Source organism: Brassica oleracea, chromosome C8, assembly GCF_000695525.1.
Source record: "Brassica oleracea var. oleracea cultivar TO1000 chromosome C8, BOL, whole genome shotgun sequence".
Taxonomy (NCBI): domain Eukaryota; kingdom Viridiplantae; phylum Streptophyta; class Magnoliopsida; order Brassicales; family Brassicaceae; genus Brassica; species Brassica oleracea.
Genome location: NC_027755.1, coordinates 11,921,317 through 11,942,897, shown reverse-complemented (window position 1 = coordinate 11,942,897; position 21,581 = coordinate 11,921,317). Strand labels below are relative to the sequence as shown.

The window sequence follows — 21,581 nt, the reverse complement described above, 5'->3', positions numbered from 1 at the left end:
TTAGGCTTCTTCTCACCTCCTGTGACTATGGTCGGCTCCTCCCAACCGATCTCCACAGCTGTCCACGCATCTTCATTGATTCCTCGAATCATCTGCTTCATGTGAGCCTTCCAATGATCATACTGGTCCGCATTCAACACGATCGCCTTCTGCACAGAAATAATCGTGTCCATCTTCACCTTCAGGATAACACTGGTAACTTAGGCGCCCCGCTCTGATACCACTTGTAAGTGCAAGATGCAAACACAATAAGGTAGTGCAGAAGATAAATCAAGAGACAAATACACAAGCAAAACCAGTGCTTTTATTAGAATCTCCTTTAAACAATCTTTACAAGACTTGCTTATTCAGCTTTTACACGTATGGTGTTAACACCCTAACACACGCTACTGAAACATTCCTAAGCTACCCGCTTATGTCTCTTCTCCGTCAAGTACTTCAGCCACTGCTTCAGCACGACCCAAGAACACCTCCAAGAGCTTCTCTCTCTCTATAAGATCAGATTCCGTGTCTCTGTCTCTATACAGACGACCCCATAGCTATCTTATAGTTATTCTCAATGTTCCTGAAACCCTAGTCTCCAAGGCAACATGTATGGACATCTTCCATAACAATAAGCGTAACTTTTCTTTTCTTGGAACACTTATTCCTCTTTCTTTAAGTCATAAACTTGCTCCTCAAGTTTATTCTTCTTTCCATATCTACAAGATACTCACTTGCTCTCTAATTCTACACGACTCCAGCTCAACATCTTGACTCCATATAGTCTTCACCACTTAACCCGACGTCTGCTTCAGCAACTACGTCAGCGACTACTTCAGGACAGAGATCTTACTTCTTCACCTTCTTATTAAACAAATATCTTTCATAAGGGAGCTCGATGTCGTTTTGTTATATAGTATATTCTATCAATAGATCGACTCTTGTCTTCGCTTTTGCGATTTAGTCTTCGCATGGAGATTTTGTTTTAAGTTTGTGTTGCGTTCTAAACCAAAAATCAGAGCTATTTTTTTTTTTTGAACATAATCTGAGCTGTTCTTAATGGCTATTTACTATCTCTTTTTTTTTTTGTAATCCTCTTTTGCAAAGAATCAAAATCATGTTTGTTTTTGGGTTGGGTTTCTTCCCCTTCCGATTATGCTCTTATTCTTTGCTTATGGGAATCAATCTTTACTCCCACCTGTGTAAGCCAAAAAGGCTTATGAGTAAAGTTTCCTTGATGCAAAGTAATACGTGCTTGTTGGAGTGATCTTGGTTGATTCTTTAGAGGTTTAGTAGAATCGGCGTCCCTACTGATGGCTCCTCTTGAATCTCCTCTTGAATCTCCTCTTGAATCAAATGTCGAGTATTTCCCAGTGTGATCAATCGGCGTTGAAGGAATCTTGGTTATAAACGACGGCTGAGGCGAAATATTAGAGTATACGAGATAGGAAAGAGATTGATGAGTTTCATAAAAGCCGGGGTCCTAAAGTTCTGCGCGAATCGACTATGGCGGAGCTTGCGGCGGAAAAGCATCGGAATGGCGGGATAGACGTCGTCTCACAGAAGATCACATGTTGATACACGTGTCCTAAGATGCATCTGCAGCTAGCACGTGTAGATTGAAGATGATGCTGAGTCGGTGTTAACCAGGGATGTTAATATGGGCTCAACCCTGTGACCTGTGAAACCATTTGTAGCCCTGAACTTTATTTATGTAACAGGGTTTAAAAAGGGTTGATCCTATTAGGTCTGGCTTAAATTTTAATTTTTTAATTTTGATTCACAAAAATATTATACAATATTTAAATAAATACTGAAATTTTAAATTTGTTAGATAATGCAAAATATATTTTTTCCGTCAAAATTTCAAAAAAAAAAATTAAAATTTTCTGCCGAAACGGAAAATCAAGTTTTAGCTAAAACAGAAAGTCGTGTTTTTCCGGCAAAAACTAAAAATCGAGCTTTTTCCCCCACAACTAAGAATCAAGTTTTCCCGTCAAAAACGAAAATTGAGTTAAACTGAATTTTTTCCGCCAAAAACTAAAAATCGAGTATTCCAGCCAAAACTACAAAATCAAGTTTTCCCGCCAAAACAGGAAAATTTAGTTTTCAAGCCAAAACAACAAAACCGAGTTATTCCGTCAAAAAGTGAAAAATGAATTTTTCCGCCAAAACCACAAAATCAAATTTCCCGCCAAAACCGAAAAAACTCAATTTTAAGTTATGGCGGGAAAATCGATATTTCGTTTTTGGCGGAAAAAACTCGGGTTTGCGATTTTGGAGAGAAAACTTGGGTTTGTGGTTTTGACGGGAAAACTCATTTTCCGGTTTTGGCGAGAAAAAATCAATTTTTCGGTTTGACGGAAAAAATCGGGTTTGTGATTTTGGCGGAAAAACTTGTTTTTTGGTTTTGGCAAGAAAACTTGATTTTGTGGTTTTAGCGGGAAACTCGATTTTGCAGTTTTGGGATAACTTGATTTTTCGGTTTTGACGAGAAAACTCGATTTTCTGGTTTTGGTGGAAAAACTCAAATTAGGTTTTGGCGGAAAAAACACAATTTTTGTTTTTGACGGAAAAACTTTATTCTTAGTTGTGGAGCAAAAACTCGATTTTGCGATTTTGGCAAGGAAAACTTTATTTTGAAACTCAAGAAATTGAAAGAAAGAATCATATCATATCTTAATTTTTCTAGTTTATCTTTAAAATTTAAGAACAAAAATAAATAAAATATTTTTTTTCAGTTAAATGAGGTAATTCTGGTACTAACCCTAACTCTTGATTATAATAGGGTTAAAATAGGATTGGATTTATAATAAACAAAAGATGGTTGGGCTCTGACCCTGACCTTGTACTTAACATCCCTAGTGTTAACACATATGGGTTAAATTATATTCTTTCATGTAATGGGCCTGTTTAGATTAGTCCAATTTCGCTGTACTTTATCTTTTGGGACCGAAAATAATAAAACTGGTTGACAAAAAAAAGACACTTCTAAACCATATCCATTAGTGCTTTATTTTCCAGGTTTTTATCCATTTCGAATAAAGTTTCGCTACAATGGTATTTAGATTTGAAGATATAATGTTCACATCTTTATTTTTTAAGATGAACTTTTTAAATTACAAATGGATCGTTAAACTTTTACTTATTCTTATCTTCTACTATTACCCAATTAATTTTAAAGATTCAGTTATTATTTCCATCTAATTTTTTATTGAAAAGCATAGAAATATTAATTTCAAAGAAAATTTAGCTCAAGTAAAAAACACATCAAAGATAAATATGCTTATTTTTTCTTTAAAATACTTTGTTAATCGCTTGTAGAAATTATATATATTTAATGATTCTTTATAAAAATAAGATGTTTTTTATTGGTTAATTTATGTTATGTCATAGTTTTATGATATGGTTATGTTTAATCTATGTTAAATAGTAATTATGTTGGAGAATTGTTAAAACAAAATATTTGAATAGCAATAGTAAACATGAATTAAATGTTTTTGTTTTCATAAAAATGTATTAAATAATTAATAATAAATTGGAGATGAAATGTATTTAGAATAATCATTTTTCAAAGAGAAAATGAAGAATACCACAAGAGCAAATACTGGTTTATTTTTTCTATTGAAAAAAGTGAACTTTTGAAAATAGAAACGAAGCCAACTATTCTAGACGCCCTTAGTGCGAAATGTGATATATCATAGATTTTACCCACATTTAACCATGATTTATATTATATTTTTAGAGTCTTTTATATGCATTTGGAGTCTTTTCAGAGATTTTACAGGTTTAAGTACTCATTTGAGGAAAATGGTGATTTTGGAGTATTTTGGAACCTTTTTGAGAGTTATGCTGAAATTACTAAGGCGGATCGATTATTAAGGATAAACATCGACCGACAGATCACCTCTAACATCGATCAACAGAGCACTATCGACGTCGAACGACGGCGAGCCATTTGGAAGAATCAGCATTAAAGGAAATCACAAGTTTTACCTAAAACTCCAAGTTATTGCACCTTAAGTCCCTGAACGCATGTTATGCTATTTATTAGGGTTTTATATCATTTTAGAAGTAGACCTTCTTGAGACTTCTTCCACCATTGTCACACACTTGAAGAGGAGGCACACTTGATAGGTTGGAGAGCTTAGGATAAAAGAGAGAGAGAGAGATCTAAACTTCATAATCGAGAAGATCTTGAACTCCCTTGTTTCTTTACTGTGTCATGTTTACTTTTCATACTCATTTCATTTAAAAATTATTCAGATCATCATGACCATGTTTCTTATGAATATGTCTGAGTAGTCTTATTGTTAGATTAGGATTCTTCAAAGGGTGATCTATGTATTGCTAATATGAATTGTTGTTAGGATATTTTAATAGTTCTTCATATAGTTGCTCTTAATGCTAAGTCTATGATTGATCACCCTAAACTTAGATCTTGGGTTTAACTAGCGCAAACAGAAGCTTGGTTAATTGCCTGAAACTAAATTAGTATGATCTAATTGACTAGATACACACGGAAGTTGGTCTACAATATTAGAGAACCTATTCAAACTTGTTCGTAAAGCGTGCTAGAAGGAACGTCGATCGACAACTCTATAGTTGTATTGATCGACGGACTGAAAGGTGTATCGATCGACATTCATATAGAATCGTCGATCGACACTTTCTCAAGATCAACATGCGACAGCTGAGATCTTAGATCTAGACATTAGATAATCTAAACAAACAGAAGTTGATAGATTATACTTAAGTTTGAGTTCGAGAACATATCATTTATAATTCCTGATAATTTAATTAAGTTTGCATACTTGTCACACCTGAGATTTATTATAAATCTAGCTGTTTCCCAAATAATTTACAACCCAAAAACCTTTCAACCGAACAACTATCTTGTTCAACCAATTTACTGCTTTAATCATAATCATCTAGCTTTACTTAGAAAACTGCAAATCTATTGAGTAATCCTAAAGTCTTTGTGGATTCGATCCCTAAGTATTACAACTGAACCTCTTATTTGAGAGAGTAGAAATCACTCCTTAGGGTAATTTGAGTGATATCAAATTTGGCGCCGTTGCCGGGGACTCTTTCTTATTACCATAAGATTAAGTTTAGAATATAGTCTAGATTTTGTTACTTTGTTTACTTAAAGTTTTTCTTCTTTTCCTGCTGAAACATGTACCTTATAAGAAAAGAATGGATTTCAGACGGACATCGATCGACGACACGACGGACACGTCGAGCGATGAGTAGATAGAAGAAACGATCGACACTTCGCTACTAGAATTGATCAACACCAATGGGCCGGAAGCAGGTAAGTGTTCACTTACCAATCTATGTGATAAGGAAGTAGTCTTAGGAGAACCAAAAGGTCGACATGCAACGCAATTAACCAAATCATTAATGAGCAGGGGGCTGAAATCCCTGATAAAATTAATGTAAAAATAGTTTATGAGGAATAATTGCCTTTGCAAGACTACCTAAATCATGGATGGACCTATTCCAATAGGTCCACTATCCGACTACCAGAAAACAATTTAGGAGGATCTAAGTTTAATCTTGACTTCCTAATTTTGGTACGTCAAAACCCCTTCCGTGGATTGTTTCAGAACATCCACATGATCACATCAAAAATTTAGAAGACCTGATGGGACACAACTACAATCGTTGCAAACTATTCTCGTTCTCCCTAGCAGGAGATGCCAGAAGATGGCTAGACCAGTTACCGGCAGGGTCTTTAACCTGCCGGAAGGAGATTAGGAGTGTCTTCATTAATCACTTTTTCGATGAAGCACGTTACTCAGACGTGAGAAGAAAAATTTCCACCTTTCACCAAGGCCAAAGAGAGCCCTTTAAAGATGCATGGGCGAGATTTAAAGATTTACAACTCGAATGCCCGCAGCTGATCAACTTTTTCTATGGAGGTGTTAATCTTCGGTATCAGACTACGTTAGATACATACAGCGAGGGAAATTTCAACACGAGGAGTCCTACAGACGTGATTTGGCAGATGGAAAACGTAGCTACCATTAGAGCCTTCAAGAAAACGAATGATGAACTATCTGAAATTAAGGAAATCTTAGACTCGCTTCATTCCCTTTTAACAGATCAGAACAAATCCCGAGTTTTCGAAATAGAAGACGATAACCCGATGAATCTCGAAGGACGGAGATAATCCATATATGAAGTGGACCTTCATGATCAGCACCCTGAGCTTAGTGAACCTAGTTTTACCAGCAGATATGACGAAACCTACAGCCGACACAAGGGAAAGGCTAAGTCAAGGTTAGACCAAGCTTTCACTGAAAATCGGAAGTAGCCGCCAATCTGGGTGGAAAGATAGACTTAGTTCACTGTGAACTGATAAAAATATTTGAAATCATAAGTGAACATATTAAGCGATTAGATAGTCAATTAGCGCATATTGCGATAGCTAAAGAGGGAAGAAGGACTTCTTCCAGGAAAAACTGACCCTAATCCTCGACGCCAAGTAGGAGCTGTCACCTTAAGGAGCAGTAGAAACCTCACCTCGAACGTAGAAGAGGGTATTGCCATTGATGAACCCACGGAAATTGAGAGAGACGGGAAGAGTAGATCTCAACCAATAGTGTTTGATGACCTTGAGCCTGAGTCGGAGTTTCCCCCTAAAAAGGGAAAGCCAGACCACACCAAAGACGTTGAGAAACCTCAACCCGATCTCGACGACCGAGAAGGAGAATCAGAGGATGAGGAGAATGTCGATCGACAAACATGCGACGACGTCGATCGACAGGCCGCACCTACCGCACCTACCGCACCAAAACCAGTAACATCCTCTAAACCTACGGTGGAAAGGGTGTATAGAACTTTGCCTCCCTTGCCTCCCATCAAGTCAAAAACAAAGCGCGAAATAGATAAAGCTATTTGCAAGAAAGCCTTTGACAAAGTAGTCATTGAGATGCCACTTACTGACGCTATGAAAGTTTCCCCCTCCATAAAGAAATATGTTAAAGATATGGTGTCACAAAGTTTACCAACATCAGAGGAGAGTGTCATGATGATTCCAGAGGAGGTTAGTGCTAGGATCCAAGGAGGAACCCCGACCAAAGAATCAGATCCTGGGAGTTTCGTTTAAGATTGCACTATTCGCAATAAACGATTTTCTCGATCTCTTTGCGATCTAGGCTCCAGCGTAAACCTAATGCCGCACTATGTCACGATATCTCTCGGCTTCACAAGATTTCAGCCTACGAGGATCACTTTAGTTCTTGCTGATAAATCTGTTAGAGTACCTGAAGGAATTCTTGAAGACGTACCTATCATGATAAACGGATGTCATATGCCTATAGATTTTATAGTGTTGAAATACAAGCACGAACCTAAGGACCCCTTTATTTTAGGAAGACCATTTCTAGCTACTGCTGGCGCGATAATTGAAGTTAAGGAAGGCCGCATATGTTTGAACGTCTGCAACCTTCCGATGACCTTGGACATGGAAAAGATGATCAAACGCCCTTTAATAGACAATCAAACCTTTTTCGTCGATCATGTTCCTAGGCTAGCTGAAAAATCTTTCGCTGACATATGTTTAGATGACCATTTAGAAAAAGCCCATACTACCTCCGTAAACGACACTCTCAGCATTGATAGCAGAGTTGATGAATATGCTCGATTACTGGACGCATGTGACGAGGTCATGAATGTCGATACAGCAGAAGACGACAGCATAGCGATATATGTCGATCGATATTTGCAAAGCGCCATCGATCGACAGCCGCTCGCGCTAGACTATTGGAGCTCGAAAAAAGCACCAAAAGTTGAACTGAAACAATTACCAGCTGGGCTGAAATATGCTTTCCTTTACGACAAATTGTATCCCGTTATCGTTAATGCCAACCTTAGTAGTGGAGAACTTGCGTTATTATTAAACAAACTTCGCAAATACAGGAAAGCTATTGGCTATTCTTTGGTTAATATTCCCGGTATCTCCCTTGATTTGTGCATGCACCGTATCCATTTAGAAGACAGTTCTAAATCATCAATTGAACATCAAAGGAGGTTAAACCCAAATTTTAAAGTAGTAAAGAAAGAAACCACCAAACTCCTAGATGCATGAATCATCTACCCTATCTCGGACAATAATTGGGTGAGCCATGTGCATGTTGTACCAAAGAAAGGAGGTATCACAGTGGTGAAAAATGATAAGAACGAGTTTATTCCTACGTGAACTGTACTGGACATCGGATGTGTATTGATTACAGAAGTCTGAATGCAGCCACTAGGTAAGATCACTTCCCACTACCTTTCATAGATCAGAGGTTGGAAAGGCTGGGAAATCACCAATACTATTTCTTTCTCGACGGGTATTCCGGATTCTTCCAGATTCCTATAAATCCTGATGACCAAGAAAAAATGACTTTCACATGCCCTAACGGCACTTTCGCTTACCGAAGGATGCCATTCGGCCTATGTAATGCTCATGCTACCTTTCATAGGTGCATGATGTCAATCTTCACAGATATGATCGAAGATTTCATGGTAGTCTTTATGGATGACTTTTCAGTTCACATATCTAATTTTTAAAACTACCTAGACAACTTGTGTAAAGTATTGGCTAGATGTGAAGAAAAGAACCTCGTCCTAAACTGGAGAAAATGCATGTTTAATGATGGAATAGTCCTTGGGCACAAAGTATCCGCAGCCGGAATATAGGTAGATCGTGCCAAAATAGAAGTTATGACTGGTTTACTTGCACCCACGACTGTAAAAGACGTGAGGAGTTTCCTCGGACATGTTGGATTCTACCGGAGATTTATTAAGGATTTTAGCAGAATCACTAGACCTCTCACTGCTCTGCTTTGCAAATATGTTAAATTCGATTTCGCACCAGAATGCTTAAAATATTTTGAGGAGATTAAAACTGCCTTGATAACCGCCCCTATCATGCAAGCTCCATACTGGAGCCTCCCATTTGAGATAATGTGTGACACGAGTGATTTCACAGTCGGGGTTGTCTTAGGTCAGAAGAAAGATAAAAAGTTACATGTTGTTTATCGCGCCAGTCCCACTCTCGATGACTTGCAGCGAAACTATGTGATGACGGAAATGGAATTACTCACTGTTGTTTTCGCATTTGAGAAATTTAGACAATACTTGGTTGGTTCAAAAGTTGGTGTCCACACGGACCATACCGCATTGAAATATTTAATGCAGAAGAAAGAAGAAAAGCCAAGACTTCTGCGATGGATCCTGTTACTCCAAGAATTTGATATAGAAATAAGAGATAAAAGAGGAGTTGACAACGGAGTTGCCGATCACCTTTCCCGAATAAGAGTTGAGAATGATGTTCCCATTGACGATTTCCTACCAACGGAAAACGTATATCAAATGGACTCTTTATTCATCGGTAATATATGTCTTACATCTGAATCAATTTCGACCGATACCACTGATGGAATGTCGATCGTTATCACGCATGAATCGTCGAACGATACCATCCCTGGATCATCGATCGACGATACTAGAAACTGACATCACGACTCGTTTTCAATAAGATTTTTATCGACTTAGAAGTCAATGTTGCTTGCAGCAAACTTAACTCTAAATCAAACCCTACCGGAGATAGGAAGTTAAGTCAGGAGGTGCACGCAATAAATGGAAATATCACAGATAGACCCTGGTATGCTGATATAGTAAACTATCTAGCTGCTGATATAGAACCAGAAACTCTCAAAGGGTATACAAAGAAGAAATTTCTGAGAGAAGTCCGAAGATACAACTGGAATGAACCATATCTCTACAAACACTGTTCAGGTGGAATCTATAGACGATTTGTCGCGGAGAGTGAAGTTACAGATATCCTATTTCATTACCATGGATCTGATTACGCTGGACACTTTACCACCTTCAAGACGGTATCGAAAATTGGTTTTTGGTGGCCAACCATGTTTTGCGACACTCATGCACACATACCTAGATATGATAGATGCCAACGAAGACGAAAAATCAGCAAAAGACACGAGATGAAACATAATTTTATCCATGAAGTAGTAGTTTTCGACTGCTGGGGGATCAATTTCATGGGCCATTTCCCCTCTTCATATGGAAATAAATACATCTTGGTTGCTGTCGACTATGTGTCCAAATGGGTTGAGGCGGTGGCTTCCCCAACGAAAGACGCAGCAGTTTTCGTTAAACTTTTTAAGAGCATCATTTTTCCGAGATTTGGCGTCCCTCGAGTAGTGATAAACGATGGTAGCTCCCATTTCATTAATAGAACATTTGAAAATTTTCTCAAAAAGCATGGAGTTCACCACCGAGTTGCCACTCCCTATCATCCTCAAACGAGCGGACAAGTAGAAGTTTCCAATTGCCAAATAAAAGAAATCCTAGAAAATACTGTATGGACCACGAGAAAAGACTGGTTGGACAACGCACTATGGGCCTACAAAACAGCTTTCAAAACATCTTTAGGGACAACACCGTTCCATTTACGTTATGGAAAATCTTGTTATTTACTGGTTGAGCTATAACACAAAGCAGCTTGGCCAGTAAAACTAATCAACTTCGACATCAAGCCAGCTGCCGAAAGGAGACTGATTCAACTTAATGAGTTAGGTGAGATTAGACATCTTGCGTATGAGAATTCCAAGATATACAAGGAAAAGGCGAAAGCCTTCCATGACAAGAAAATCATCTCCAGACATTTCGAACCGAACGACCAAGTACTCTTGTATAACTCCCGTTTGACACTTTTTCCTGGAAAACTTCGTTCCCGATGGACAGGCCCCTTTACGGTCAAAGAAGTATGACCTCACTGAGCCATCACTTTAGTAAGCAACGAAGAAAATTTATTCACAGTGAATGGACAGAGAGTAAAACATTACTAGACGAAAGCATTTGTTCCAAACTGTCAAATTCTACGATTGGATCCTCCAATCGCCGATTAGTTCGTTTGAAAGTCAAGCTTACGACTTGAAATAAGCACTGAGTGGGGCAACCCACTAACTTATTTAGAAAATTAATCTTAGATTTTAGATCTTTCTCAATTATAAAAAAAAAAACTAACTCAAAATAACTTTCACCATTAAAATTCCAACATCGATCGACATTGCACTCCCTATGTCGATAAATGGTCGCTGTCGAGTCACGGACCTATTTAAGTCGACACTTCGTTGGTTTTACCCTAAATCGTGAAAACACTATGAAACCTTCACCCCTCGATTTCTCTCTCGTTTCTCAACCGATTTTGGCTGTTCTTGAGCCTAACCCATACAATTTTAACTTCTCTATCTGTTTAGTTCACTCAATCAACCGATCTACAAAGTATGACTTCGAAATCTTCAAACTTTAAGGTTTTCTAGGGTTGATACTTGAGATGAATTACAAATCGGAATTATGGCTCAATCTAACAATATTAGGACTACTAGAACAATGGGAAACTCGTACTGAATTGTGTGACCATTGTGTTATATGAAATCGAATTACGATGGTTAGATTTTTGCAGGTTTCGGGACTGAACCGTCGACCAACAACATGACATATCCGTCGATTGGCGATTCACTCAGGCTGTCGATCGATGTCGACATTCGTGTGTCGATCGACATCGATCATCGTTTCATCATCCTCGCTATTTACGAAATTTTCTCTTGTGTTCTTTGTTTGCAGATGACCGACAAAGAGAGGAGAACAAATAGATGTTTCAATCGTCCTAGCAGCTCCAACGCACGACCACCACCTCCGGAAATGGACCGTGATCCTTGGCCGAGGGAAAGGGTAGGAGAAACCCTTCAGACCTTTGAGCATTATGCCGACCCTCACGATGCCGTCAAGGACATCAAATGCACCCACCGTGAAGTCAAAGAAGCGTGGGACGACTATGAAAGCTTGTTCTACAATGAGTGGCTAAAGGTCACCATCGCACCCACACGTTTCATCGACTGGGCAACTATACAAAGACTTGGGCTCGAGACGGACTTAGAGGAGATGATCCGCGAGTTGGGTTTGGGAACCATGGCTCACACGTTGCGTCATCCCCGCCTTTCTCGGACAGTCAGAGTTCTGGGGACACTTGGCATCTGGCCATTTCAACTCGTGCACAGCCACTCAGACCGATATCCGCCATCCCACCGTGCGCTACTTCCTCAAGGTCCTTGCCAACACGCTGTTGTACAAGATGGAACCGAAAAAGGTTTGGGTACAGGAGCTCACACTGCTTTACTACACGGTGAGGAGTCTGGTTCCGTTGGGTGAGATCTCGGAGCCAGCGGATGATGCGGATGATCTGTGGCCCAACCTCGGGGCTGTGTTTGCTGAGCACTTGGTGAAGCTGAAGATGAAGCCAATCAGAGGAAGGGGACGGAAGAAAGAGACAGTAGGGAGTCTTCTTACTACGATCTTCATGCACATTGGGATTCCTCTGGATCATGTATAGGTTTGGGTACATTTACCAGGGTGCATTGAACCGTACCAAACTGGAAAAAACAAAACAAAATTAAGCTAAAATTCATAAATAGCCGAGCATATCCTATATCTTTGGAACCGGGAATAGAAACTGAACTGAGAACCAAATGAGTACTTAAATGTTTAAAATACAAATTATATACCTACAAATATTAATTATATTTAATTTCTAAATAACCAAATATTTTATAAATACTATTTATAAACCAAACTACGCAAAAAAAATAAAAATTAATGACTCGAATATTTTTTATTAAAATAATTAATAGTTAATTATTCATCCTATTTTTTTCCAAACAACCTAAACTACCTGATTTAAAGCGTAAGATATTTTGCATTTGTGAAAATTCAATAAAACGCATCATAGATATTGTTAGAATTTGTAAAGTAAATAAATATGTTCTATTTAAACCAGTCTTTTTTTACTTAGTCCATTTAAATCTCCAACTCGTTTAAACCATTTTTTTTTAATTTTATACGATAAGATTAATCATTTAGTTCATATATAAGAATGTAAGATCAAATCTTAATAGTTGATCGGATGTAATTAATTAAATTAATGTTTCATAGTTGAATAGATGACATTAAGGCTTTTAATTTCTAATTCATGTAAAAAAATTGTTATACACCAGAGGATTCTGCATTACAACCTATACTAAACATAACTAAACCATTGAAAAATTTATGCTATTAATGGAATTATATGTGGTAATGATCATGTCATGTGTAAACATGTTTGAATAATCTATCATATATTCATGGCGATTTATTGTTAGAGTAATTATATAATAGATTATGGGAGAATAATAAATGAGTTCATTTTTTTTTAAATTAAGTAAAGTATTTAAATAGTTAGAGAAATATAAAGTAAGACAAAAAAAAAATAGTTAAGTTTAATGAAATGGTCCAACAACTTTGTTTAAGTAGATTTTTAAAGAATTTTCTCCTTTTAGTAGTATAGATTCTCCATTACAACCTATATTAAACATAAATAAACCATTGAAAATTTTATACTATTAATGAAACTATATGTGGTAATGATCACGTCATGTGTAAATATGTTTGAATAATCTATCCTATATTAATGGGGAATTATTGTTAGAGTAATTATATAATTGATTATGGAAAAATAATAAATGAGTTCATTTAAATTATGTAAAGTATTTATATAGTTGAAGAAATATAAAGTAAGACCAAAAAAATAGTTAAGTCTAATGAAATGGTTCAACAACTTTGTTTAAGTAGATTTTTTTAAGAATCATCCCCTTTTAATAGTATAGATTCTCCATTACAACCTATATTAACCACAACTATACCATTGAAAATTTTATACTATTAATGAAACTATATATGATAAAGATCACGTCATGTGTAAATATGTTTGAATAATCTATCATATATTAATGTAGATTTATTGTTAGAGTAATTATATAATAGATTATGGAGAATAATAAATGAATTCATTTAAATTATGTAAAGTATTTATATAGTTATAAAAATATAAAGTAAGACCAAAAAAATAGTTAAGTCTAATGAAATGGTCCAACAACTTTATTTAAGTAAAATTTTTCTAAGAATCCTCCCCTTTTAATAGTATAGATTCTACATTACAACCAATATTAACCATAATTAAACCATTGAAAATTTTAGGATTTTTAAAGTTAAAACCCCTCAACTAAGTTTGTTTTGGGTAAACACCCCAAACTAAGTATTTAACGAAAAAACCTCCAAACTAACTTTATTTAATTAATTAAACACTAGAAAGTCATAATTACTATTACTACCGGTAAATCTTTAGTTTGAGTGTTTCTACATTAAGTAAACATAGTTGAGGGGTTTTACCTTTAAAAATCTAAAAGAAAAATCAAAATTTTATAATATTATCTAAAATTAGTAACTTAAATTTTTAAAATTAGGATTTTAAATTTTTTATTGTAAATATATGAGTTTGATGTGTTTTTAACATCAACAATTTTAAATTAAAAATGTAAGAACCCATATAATATACTAAAAATTATCTAATTTTTAGGTAATGTTATAAAATTTTGATTTTTTTTAATGGTAAAACCCCTCAACTATGTTTATTTAATGTAGAAACTCCCAAACTAAAGATTTACCGGTAGTAATTGTAATTATGACTTGCTAGTGTTTAATTCATTAAATAAAATTATTTTGAAGGTTTTTTCGTTAAATACTTAGTTTGGGGGTTTACCCAAAACAAACTTTATTGAAGGGTTTTAACGTTAAAAATTTTATACTATTAATGGAACTATATGTGGTAATGATCACTTCATGTGTAAACATGTTTGAATAGACAGTGCGGCCAAATCGAATGACGGAACTTCGACCCATCAGTTTATGTAATGTGGGATATAATATTATTTCAAAGGTGCTTTGCCAACGGCTACTACCACACCTGGTCTCAGAAACACAATCAGATTTTGTTTCTGGGAGGTTGATTTCAGATAATATTCTAATTGCGCAAGAGATGTTTCATGGATTACATACGAATAACTCATGTAAAGAGAAATTTCTGGCTATAAAGACGGATATGAGTAAGGCTTATGATAGAGTTGAATGGCCCATTATCGAAGCTATTTTACTAAAGTCGGGTTTCGCACAACGATGGGTATCTCGGATAATGTCTTGCATCTCTTCGGTACAATACAAAGTTTTAATTAATGGTCAGCCAAAAGGACATATTATACCAAATAGAGGACTGCGACAGGGTGATCCTTTGTCGCCTTATTTATTTATTTTGTGCAGTGAAACACTAATAGCAAATATTCGGAAGAAGGAAGAAGAAAAGTTACTAACTGGGCTAAAAATTGCGCGCGGCAATCTGGCAATTTCACATTTATTATTTGTTGATGATAGTCTCTTTTCCTGCAGAGCCAATAGGCAAGAATGTGAGGTCATTCTACAGATTTTGAAAGATTATGAAAGAGCGTCAGGACAGTAGATCAATATTTTGAAATCGTCCCTACAGTTTGGACATAAGGTACCAGATTCAGTACGATTAGAGGTACAACAGGTATTGGGTATTACTACAATAGGTGGCATGGGAACATACTTGGGAATCCCAGAGAGTCTTGGTGGCTCTAAAACACAAGTTTTTGGTTTTCTCAATGAAAGTGTTAATAATAAGGTCAATAATTAAACTCTCCGATTTATCACGAAGGGCGGGAAGGAAGTCTTAATAAAAGCAGTAGCATCCCCCATGCCAACTCATGTTATGTCTTGCTTCCGTTTACCAAAAACGGTTACTAAGAAACTTACGAGCACAGTTGCTCACTTTTGGTGGGGTGGCAGCGGCAATACAAAAGGCATGCATTGGTTTTCATGGGACAAATTGTGTAAAGATAAAGCTGAAGGGGGCATTGGTTTTAGAGATATTCAGAATTTTAATACAGCTTTATTAGCAAAACAGTTGTGGAGATTAATCGACAAACCAAATTCTTTGTTCGCAACGGTTTTTAAAGGTAGATATTACCGAAAGTCAGATCCTTTGGATCATATCAGATCACATTCTCCCTCATATGGGTGGAGGAGTATCACATCAGCTAGATCTCTGGTTAATAAAGGGCTAATTAAAAGAGTGGGAACAGGTTCAACCATTTCAGTCTGCAATGATCCTTGGATCCCCGCTCTTCGCCCGAGGTCAGCAATCCCAAAATTTTCAAATCAATTCTTGAATCCATTACTTAAGGTGGAGGATTTAATTAATCCAGTTGATCTTTCTTGGAACCTGGATTTACTCAACGCATTTGTCCATCAGGACGATGTGAGTACTATACGGAGTTTAGCCATTAGTCGTAACCCTAAGCCAGATTCATATGGCTGGCATTTACGGATCATGGTAGATACACGGTAAAATCAGGCTATCAGACAGAGAAATTATATCCTGATAAGGGTACTCAGGATAGGGATATGGGACCGGATAAAACCATTATTAGCGCACTATTGGAAGTTACAATGCTCACCAAAATTGAAACATTTTGTTTGGCAAATAATTTCTGGTTGTTTACCGGTGTACATGAATCTTCACTCACGGGGAATCAAATGTGATATGCAATGTCAAATGTGTGGGGCTGAAGAAGAATCTATTAATCATGTGTTTTTTGAATGTCCATTAGCACTTCAAATTTGGGCTTTATCTAATATCCTATCATGCCCAAGGATTTTTCCGACCCCATCTCTTTTTACAAACATGGACTATCTCTTTTGGCGGACACCAAAAGAATTAGATTTGAACTATTTTCCATGGATTTTATGGTATATTTGGAAGAATCGGAATGCTAAGATTTCTAAAAATCAGATAAGGGATCCTTTAAATCTTCTCCGGACTACGGAAATTAAAAGTGTTTTGTGGGCTGAATCTCAGACCAAAAATTTAATAAATTGGGCTCCCCCACATATTGTGGAGAACCATGATGCTTTGGCGATAGATAAGTGTTACATTGATGGGGCATGGAGGGAACATGATTTTTGTACGGGACAAGGATGAGTTTACAAAACAGGTGGATCAACTGATACTATGATGGGTGCAGTGGCTATTCGCAGGAGTCTATCACCTTTACATGCTGAATGTGAAGCTTTGATATGGGCGATGGAGTGCATGAAGACCCTACAAATCTCAGAAGTGGTGTTTGCAACTGACTGCTCTCAACTGGTGAAGATTCACCTACAGAATGGCCAGCGTTCACTACACACATGGAGGAGTTTATGCGATGTAAGGAATTTTTTCACCCCTTTACTATTCAACATATTCCGAGGGCACAAAACACAATTGCGGATAAGCTGGCACGAGGTGCTAGGAATCAGCCTTCTGTTATGGTTTATGTTGACTCAATTCCCCCAAGGCTCTTGGATCAAGAATCACATTAGTTTCATTTTAGCCTTTTGTTGTAAAAAAAATAAAAAATAAAAATAAAACATGTTTGAATAATCTATCCTATATTCATAGGGATTTATCGTTAGAGTAATTATATAATAGATTATGGAAGCATAATAAATGAGTTCATTTAAATTATGTAAAATATTTAAGCTGGCACGAGGTGATAGGAATCAGCTTTCTGTTGTGGTTTATGTTGACTCAATTCTCCCAAGGCTCTTGGATCAAGAATCACATTAGTTTCATTTTATCCTTTTGTTGTAAAAAAAATAAAAAATAAAATAAAACATGTTTGAATAATCTATCCTATATTCATAGGGATTTATCGTTAGAGTAATTACATAATAGATTATAGATTATGGAAGCATAATAAATGAGTTCATTTAAATTATGTAAAGTATTTAAGTAGATTTTTTAAAAAAAATTCCTTTTTATCAGTATAGATGAAGGAAAGAAGATGATTTGAAATTAAAACCCCTGTTTTCTCGCGGGCACGAGCTTGTCGTGTTCTGTGGATTGAAGATGAAGTTGGAGAACAAAAATCTTGTTCTACCTAGAAAACAATGTACGTAGGAGGTCTCTGTTCAATGGCGATTACTGACAGAATTTGTCCCATCATCTCCTCAGTTTCGACGAGAGCTTACAATCTCGACTTTTTCTACCGGAATTGAATCCAACGATCGACCTCTGTCGCGTATGGTCCAAAACTCAGAGGAAAGGTGAAGGCGACCGTGAATCCTTATTCATTCAGCGAGGTGGCGCAGCCAGAAGTGCGGAAGAGTTTAAATGATTTTTTTGTGGAAGCTGGAGACTTTTTAAGTACAGATGGAGGTCCGCCACGGTGGTTCTCTCCGTTAGAATGTGGGGCAAGAGCTCCAGGATCTCCTCTCCTTCTCTATGTACCGGGTTCGTCTTTTTAATATATGGATGAAATCAATGACAGCTTGATCTATATTTTTGTCCAAAACTGCAGGGATCGATGGTACTGGATTAGGGCTCATTCGCCACCACAGAAGGCTTGGAGAGTAAGCCAACTTCACCCAATTTTCTTTATTTCCTGATATTTATATTTTTAACAGAATAATTTTATAGTCTTTGTTTCCTCATCTCATTGTCTTTTGACAATAGGATATTTGACATATGGTGCCTTCATTTTCCAGTCAGTGATCGTACCCCTTCTCGAGGTATTTCTTAATTTGTCAAACATTCTCTGATTTTATAATTACTCTTGTGTAACCAACCAATGTGTTTCAATTCTTTCTGATTTCAGACATTGTTAAGCTCATTGAGAGGACAGTTAGATATCATCGTTTCCCAAATTGGCCCATATATATCGTTGGAGAATCTATTGGAGCTTGCCTTGCTCTAGATGTTGCTGCGAGCAACCCTGACATCAATCTTGTCTTGATTCTTGCTAATCCAGGTAAAACAAAATAACACTACGTACTCCCTTTTTTTCCTAGATTCTTTATTGTGATTCTTGATCATGTTTGATGCAGTCACACGTTTAAACAACTTCATTTTGCAACCTTTATCCGGTCTACTGGAATTCTTGCCTGACCAAGTTACCATCTTGATAGAGGAAAACTTTGGGTTTAAGCTTGGTAAAGTTTCAACTCCTTTTATTTCTTGCACCTGATTAAATGGAAATACAAAAAAAAAAGGGTCCGAAATTTTCTCTCTGAAAGACGGGTTTAAGTGTCTAGTTTTGTTACAAAATCAGGGCTAATTTTAAAAAACATAGGTTACCCGTTGGCGACAATCTTAGAGACTATCCTGAATGGAGCTGATGTTGCGCAGATTGGCAGAGGGATCTTTGGAGACTTCTTTGCAACTTCAGCTAATCTATCTGTAATACTATTTTCAGATAACAAGTGATATAGCAGATTTTAGTGTTTAACAAGCAATTTGCTCATGTGTCTTCTTCATTTTGCTGTTTCTATTTTACTTTCTCCATTCATTACATGTGTTATGTGATAGAACTCAAGAAAGAAAATACAATTTACAGACGTTAATTAGGATCTTGCCTAAGGGCACACTTCTATGGAAGCTTCACCTGCTTAAGTCTGCTTCAGCATCTCTTAATTCTCATATGTACACAGTCAAAGCCCAAACACTGATACTTCTGAGGTTCATAAACTTGTCAACCTCCCTGTTTCATTATTAGTCATACGTAGAAGTTTAGCGATCTCTGGAAGCTGAATTGTTCCTTTATATGGTTATGAATATTACAGTGGACGCGATCAGTGGTTACTTAACAAGGAAGAAATTGAAAGACTTCTTTGTACATTGCCGAAATGTGAAGTCCGTAAGTTTAAGAATAATGGACAGTTCCTCTTCTTGGTAAGAACTTTATTTGCGTCAGTGCTTTAACAATGAATTTAAAACATCTTCTGCTTTCATTGACTATCTAGTTTCTACCAGCTTTGGTGCAATGGAACTTCTATACTGTGTTTGATTTACAAATAATCTTACAGCTCGACTGATCAATAATAGTGTAATGCTAGGAGGATGGAGTAGATCTCGTGACTATCATCAAGTTTGCCTATTTTTATCGCCGTGGAAAGACACTTGATTACATTTCCGATTACATTATGCCCACTCCGTTTGAGTTCAAAGAGTTTGAAGAATCACAAAAGTCAGTTTCTGCATCACTATTCTGATCTTATCTGTCCAATTTCTGTGTCCAAAAAAAAAAAATTTTGACTGATAAGGTAGTGTTACTATTAATTCCTCTGGTACAGATTAGTAACCGCTGCGATTTCTCCAGCATTTTTCTCAACTCTAGAAAACGGCACTATAGTAAGATCACTTGCAGGAATACCTTCAGAGGGCCCGGTTATTTATGTTGGGAATCACATGTTGCTTGGTATCGAATTGCTTCAGTTAGCAATTCATCTCTTGAAAGAAAAGAACATTATGTTGCGTGGACTGGCCCATCCCATGATGTTTAGCAAAACAGTAGGCTCAAAACTCCCTGATATGCAGATGTTCGACTCGGTTAGGATAGGTGGGGCGGTCCCTGTCTCTAGTCTCAATTTCAACAAACTACTTCGTTCGAAAGCTCATGTGCTTTTGTATCCTGGAGGTGTCCGTGAAGCTTTGCACAGAAAGGTAATGCTTTATATTTTCATTATTTGGCGGCCTTCTTGTCAAATCTGTGGTTATTCACATTTTCTACAGGGTGAAGAATACAAGTTGTTTTGGCCACAACACTCAGAGTTTGCAAGGATCGCATCTAAATTTGGAGCAAAAATCATTCCTTTTGGCGTTGTTGGAGAAGATGATCTCTGTCAAGTAAGCATAGTCTCTTTTCCGTATTGGATTACAATGATCAACATTTTTAAAACTAGCTTTAGAGTGCCAAGTCTATTCTGTGTCCACCCATTTCAATCGGCTCTTTTGAGTAACTTCTTTGAGCGATTCTCAGATGGTTTTGGATTACAATGATCAAATGAAGATCCCTTTCATAAAGAATTTCATACAAGAGATAACACAGGACGCTACCAAATTGAGGTATATTATTTCCATCACTTCTTGAGACTATATACCGCAACTCCTCCTTCTGAATCTGGTAATGACAATAAGATTAGGAACGGTGAAGAAGGTGAATTGGGGAATCAAGATTTGCATGTGCCTGGAATAATTCCCAAGATCCCTGGACGTTTGTACGTGCATTTCGGAAAACCAATAGAAACAGAAGGCAAACGGAATGAGCTAAATGATAAAGAGAAAGCTCACGATGTTTACTTGCAGGTCAAGTCTGAAGTAGAAAGATGTATGACCTATCTGAAGATGCAAAGAGAAAGTGATCCTTACAGAAACTTATTTCCGAGGTTTCTCTATTTCGTCTCACATGGTTTCTCTTCTCAGATTCCAACCTTTGACCTCTATCAAGCTTTTGAAAGCTACGGTGGAGAAGATGAGTCTAAGACGAGTCAAAGAGGAAAAGTTTGTTACGAAGCGTTAATCTCCCTCGTGAATTAATTACGTACAATATTGTATCTCTCAGGGTTAACTATCTACATCCCACAAGAAGTACTATATAGCATCAAATATCTCTCAAATTATGATTTCATGCTAAATCTCTCCCGATAAAAATTTCCTAACCTATTTACACATCAAATTTAAGTTTAAAACATATATACACATAATAGTTGATTTGACCGGTTTACTATCTAATTTTAATACCAAACCACCTAAACTAGTGTTAAAAAAAATTAAAACCGACCCGCTCCAATCTAAGTGCATCTTCTTCACC

General features: G+C 36.7%; 1 protein-coding gene across 1 annotated transcript; it reads left to right on the top strand.

Annotated features, from left to right (window-relative positions):
* The first annotated feature begins 17,882 nt into the window (after positions 1-17,882).
* LOC106310283 (acyltransferase-like protein At3g26840, chloroplastic) lies at positions 17,883-21,361 on the top strand. Its single transcript, XM_013747519.1, has 13 exons — positions 17,883-18,226; positions 18,294-18,345; positions 18,449-18,504; positions 18,591-18,743; positions 18,820-18,924; positions 19,065-19,171; positions 19,329-19,450; positions 19,555-19,663; positions 19,828-19,958; positions 20,065-20,434; positions 20,504-20,617; positions 20,751-20,836; positions 20,914-21,361. The coding sequence occupies exons 7-13, from the start codon at positions 19,413-19,415 to the stop codon at positions 21,305-21,307; spliced, it is 1,242 nt and encodes a 413-aa protein (XP_013602973.1). The 5' UTR covers positions 17,883-18,226; positions 18,294-18,345; positions 18,449-18,504; positions 18,591-18,743; positions 18,820-18,924; positions 19,065-19,171; positions 19,329-19,412; the 3' UTR covers positions 21,308-21,361.
* Positions 21,362-21,581: the final 220 nt, after the last annotated feature.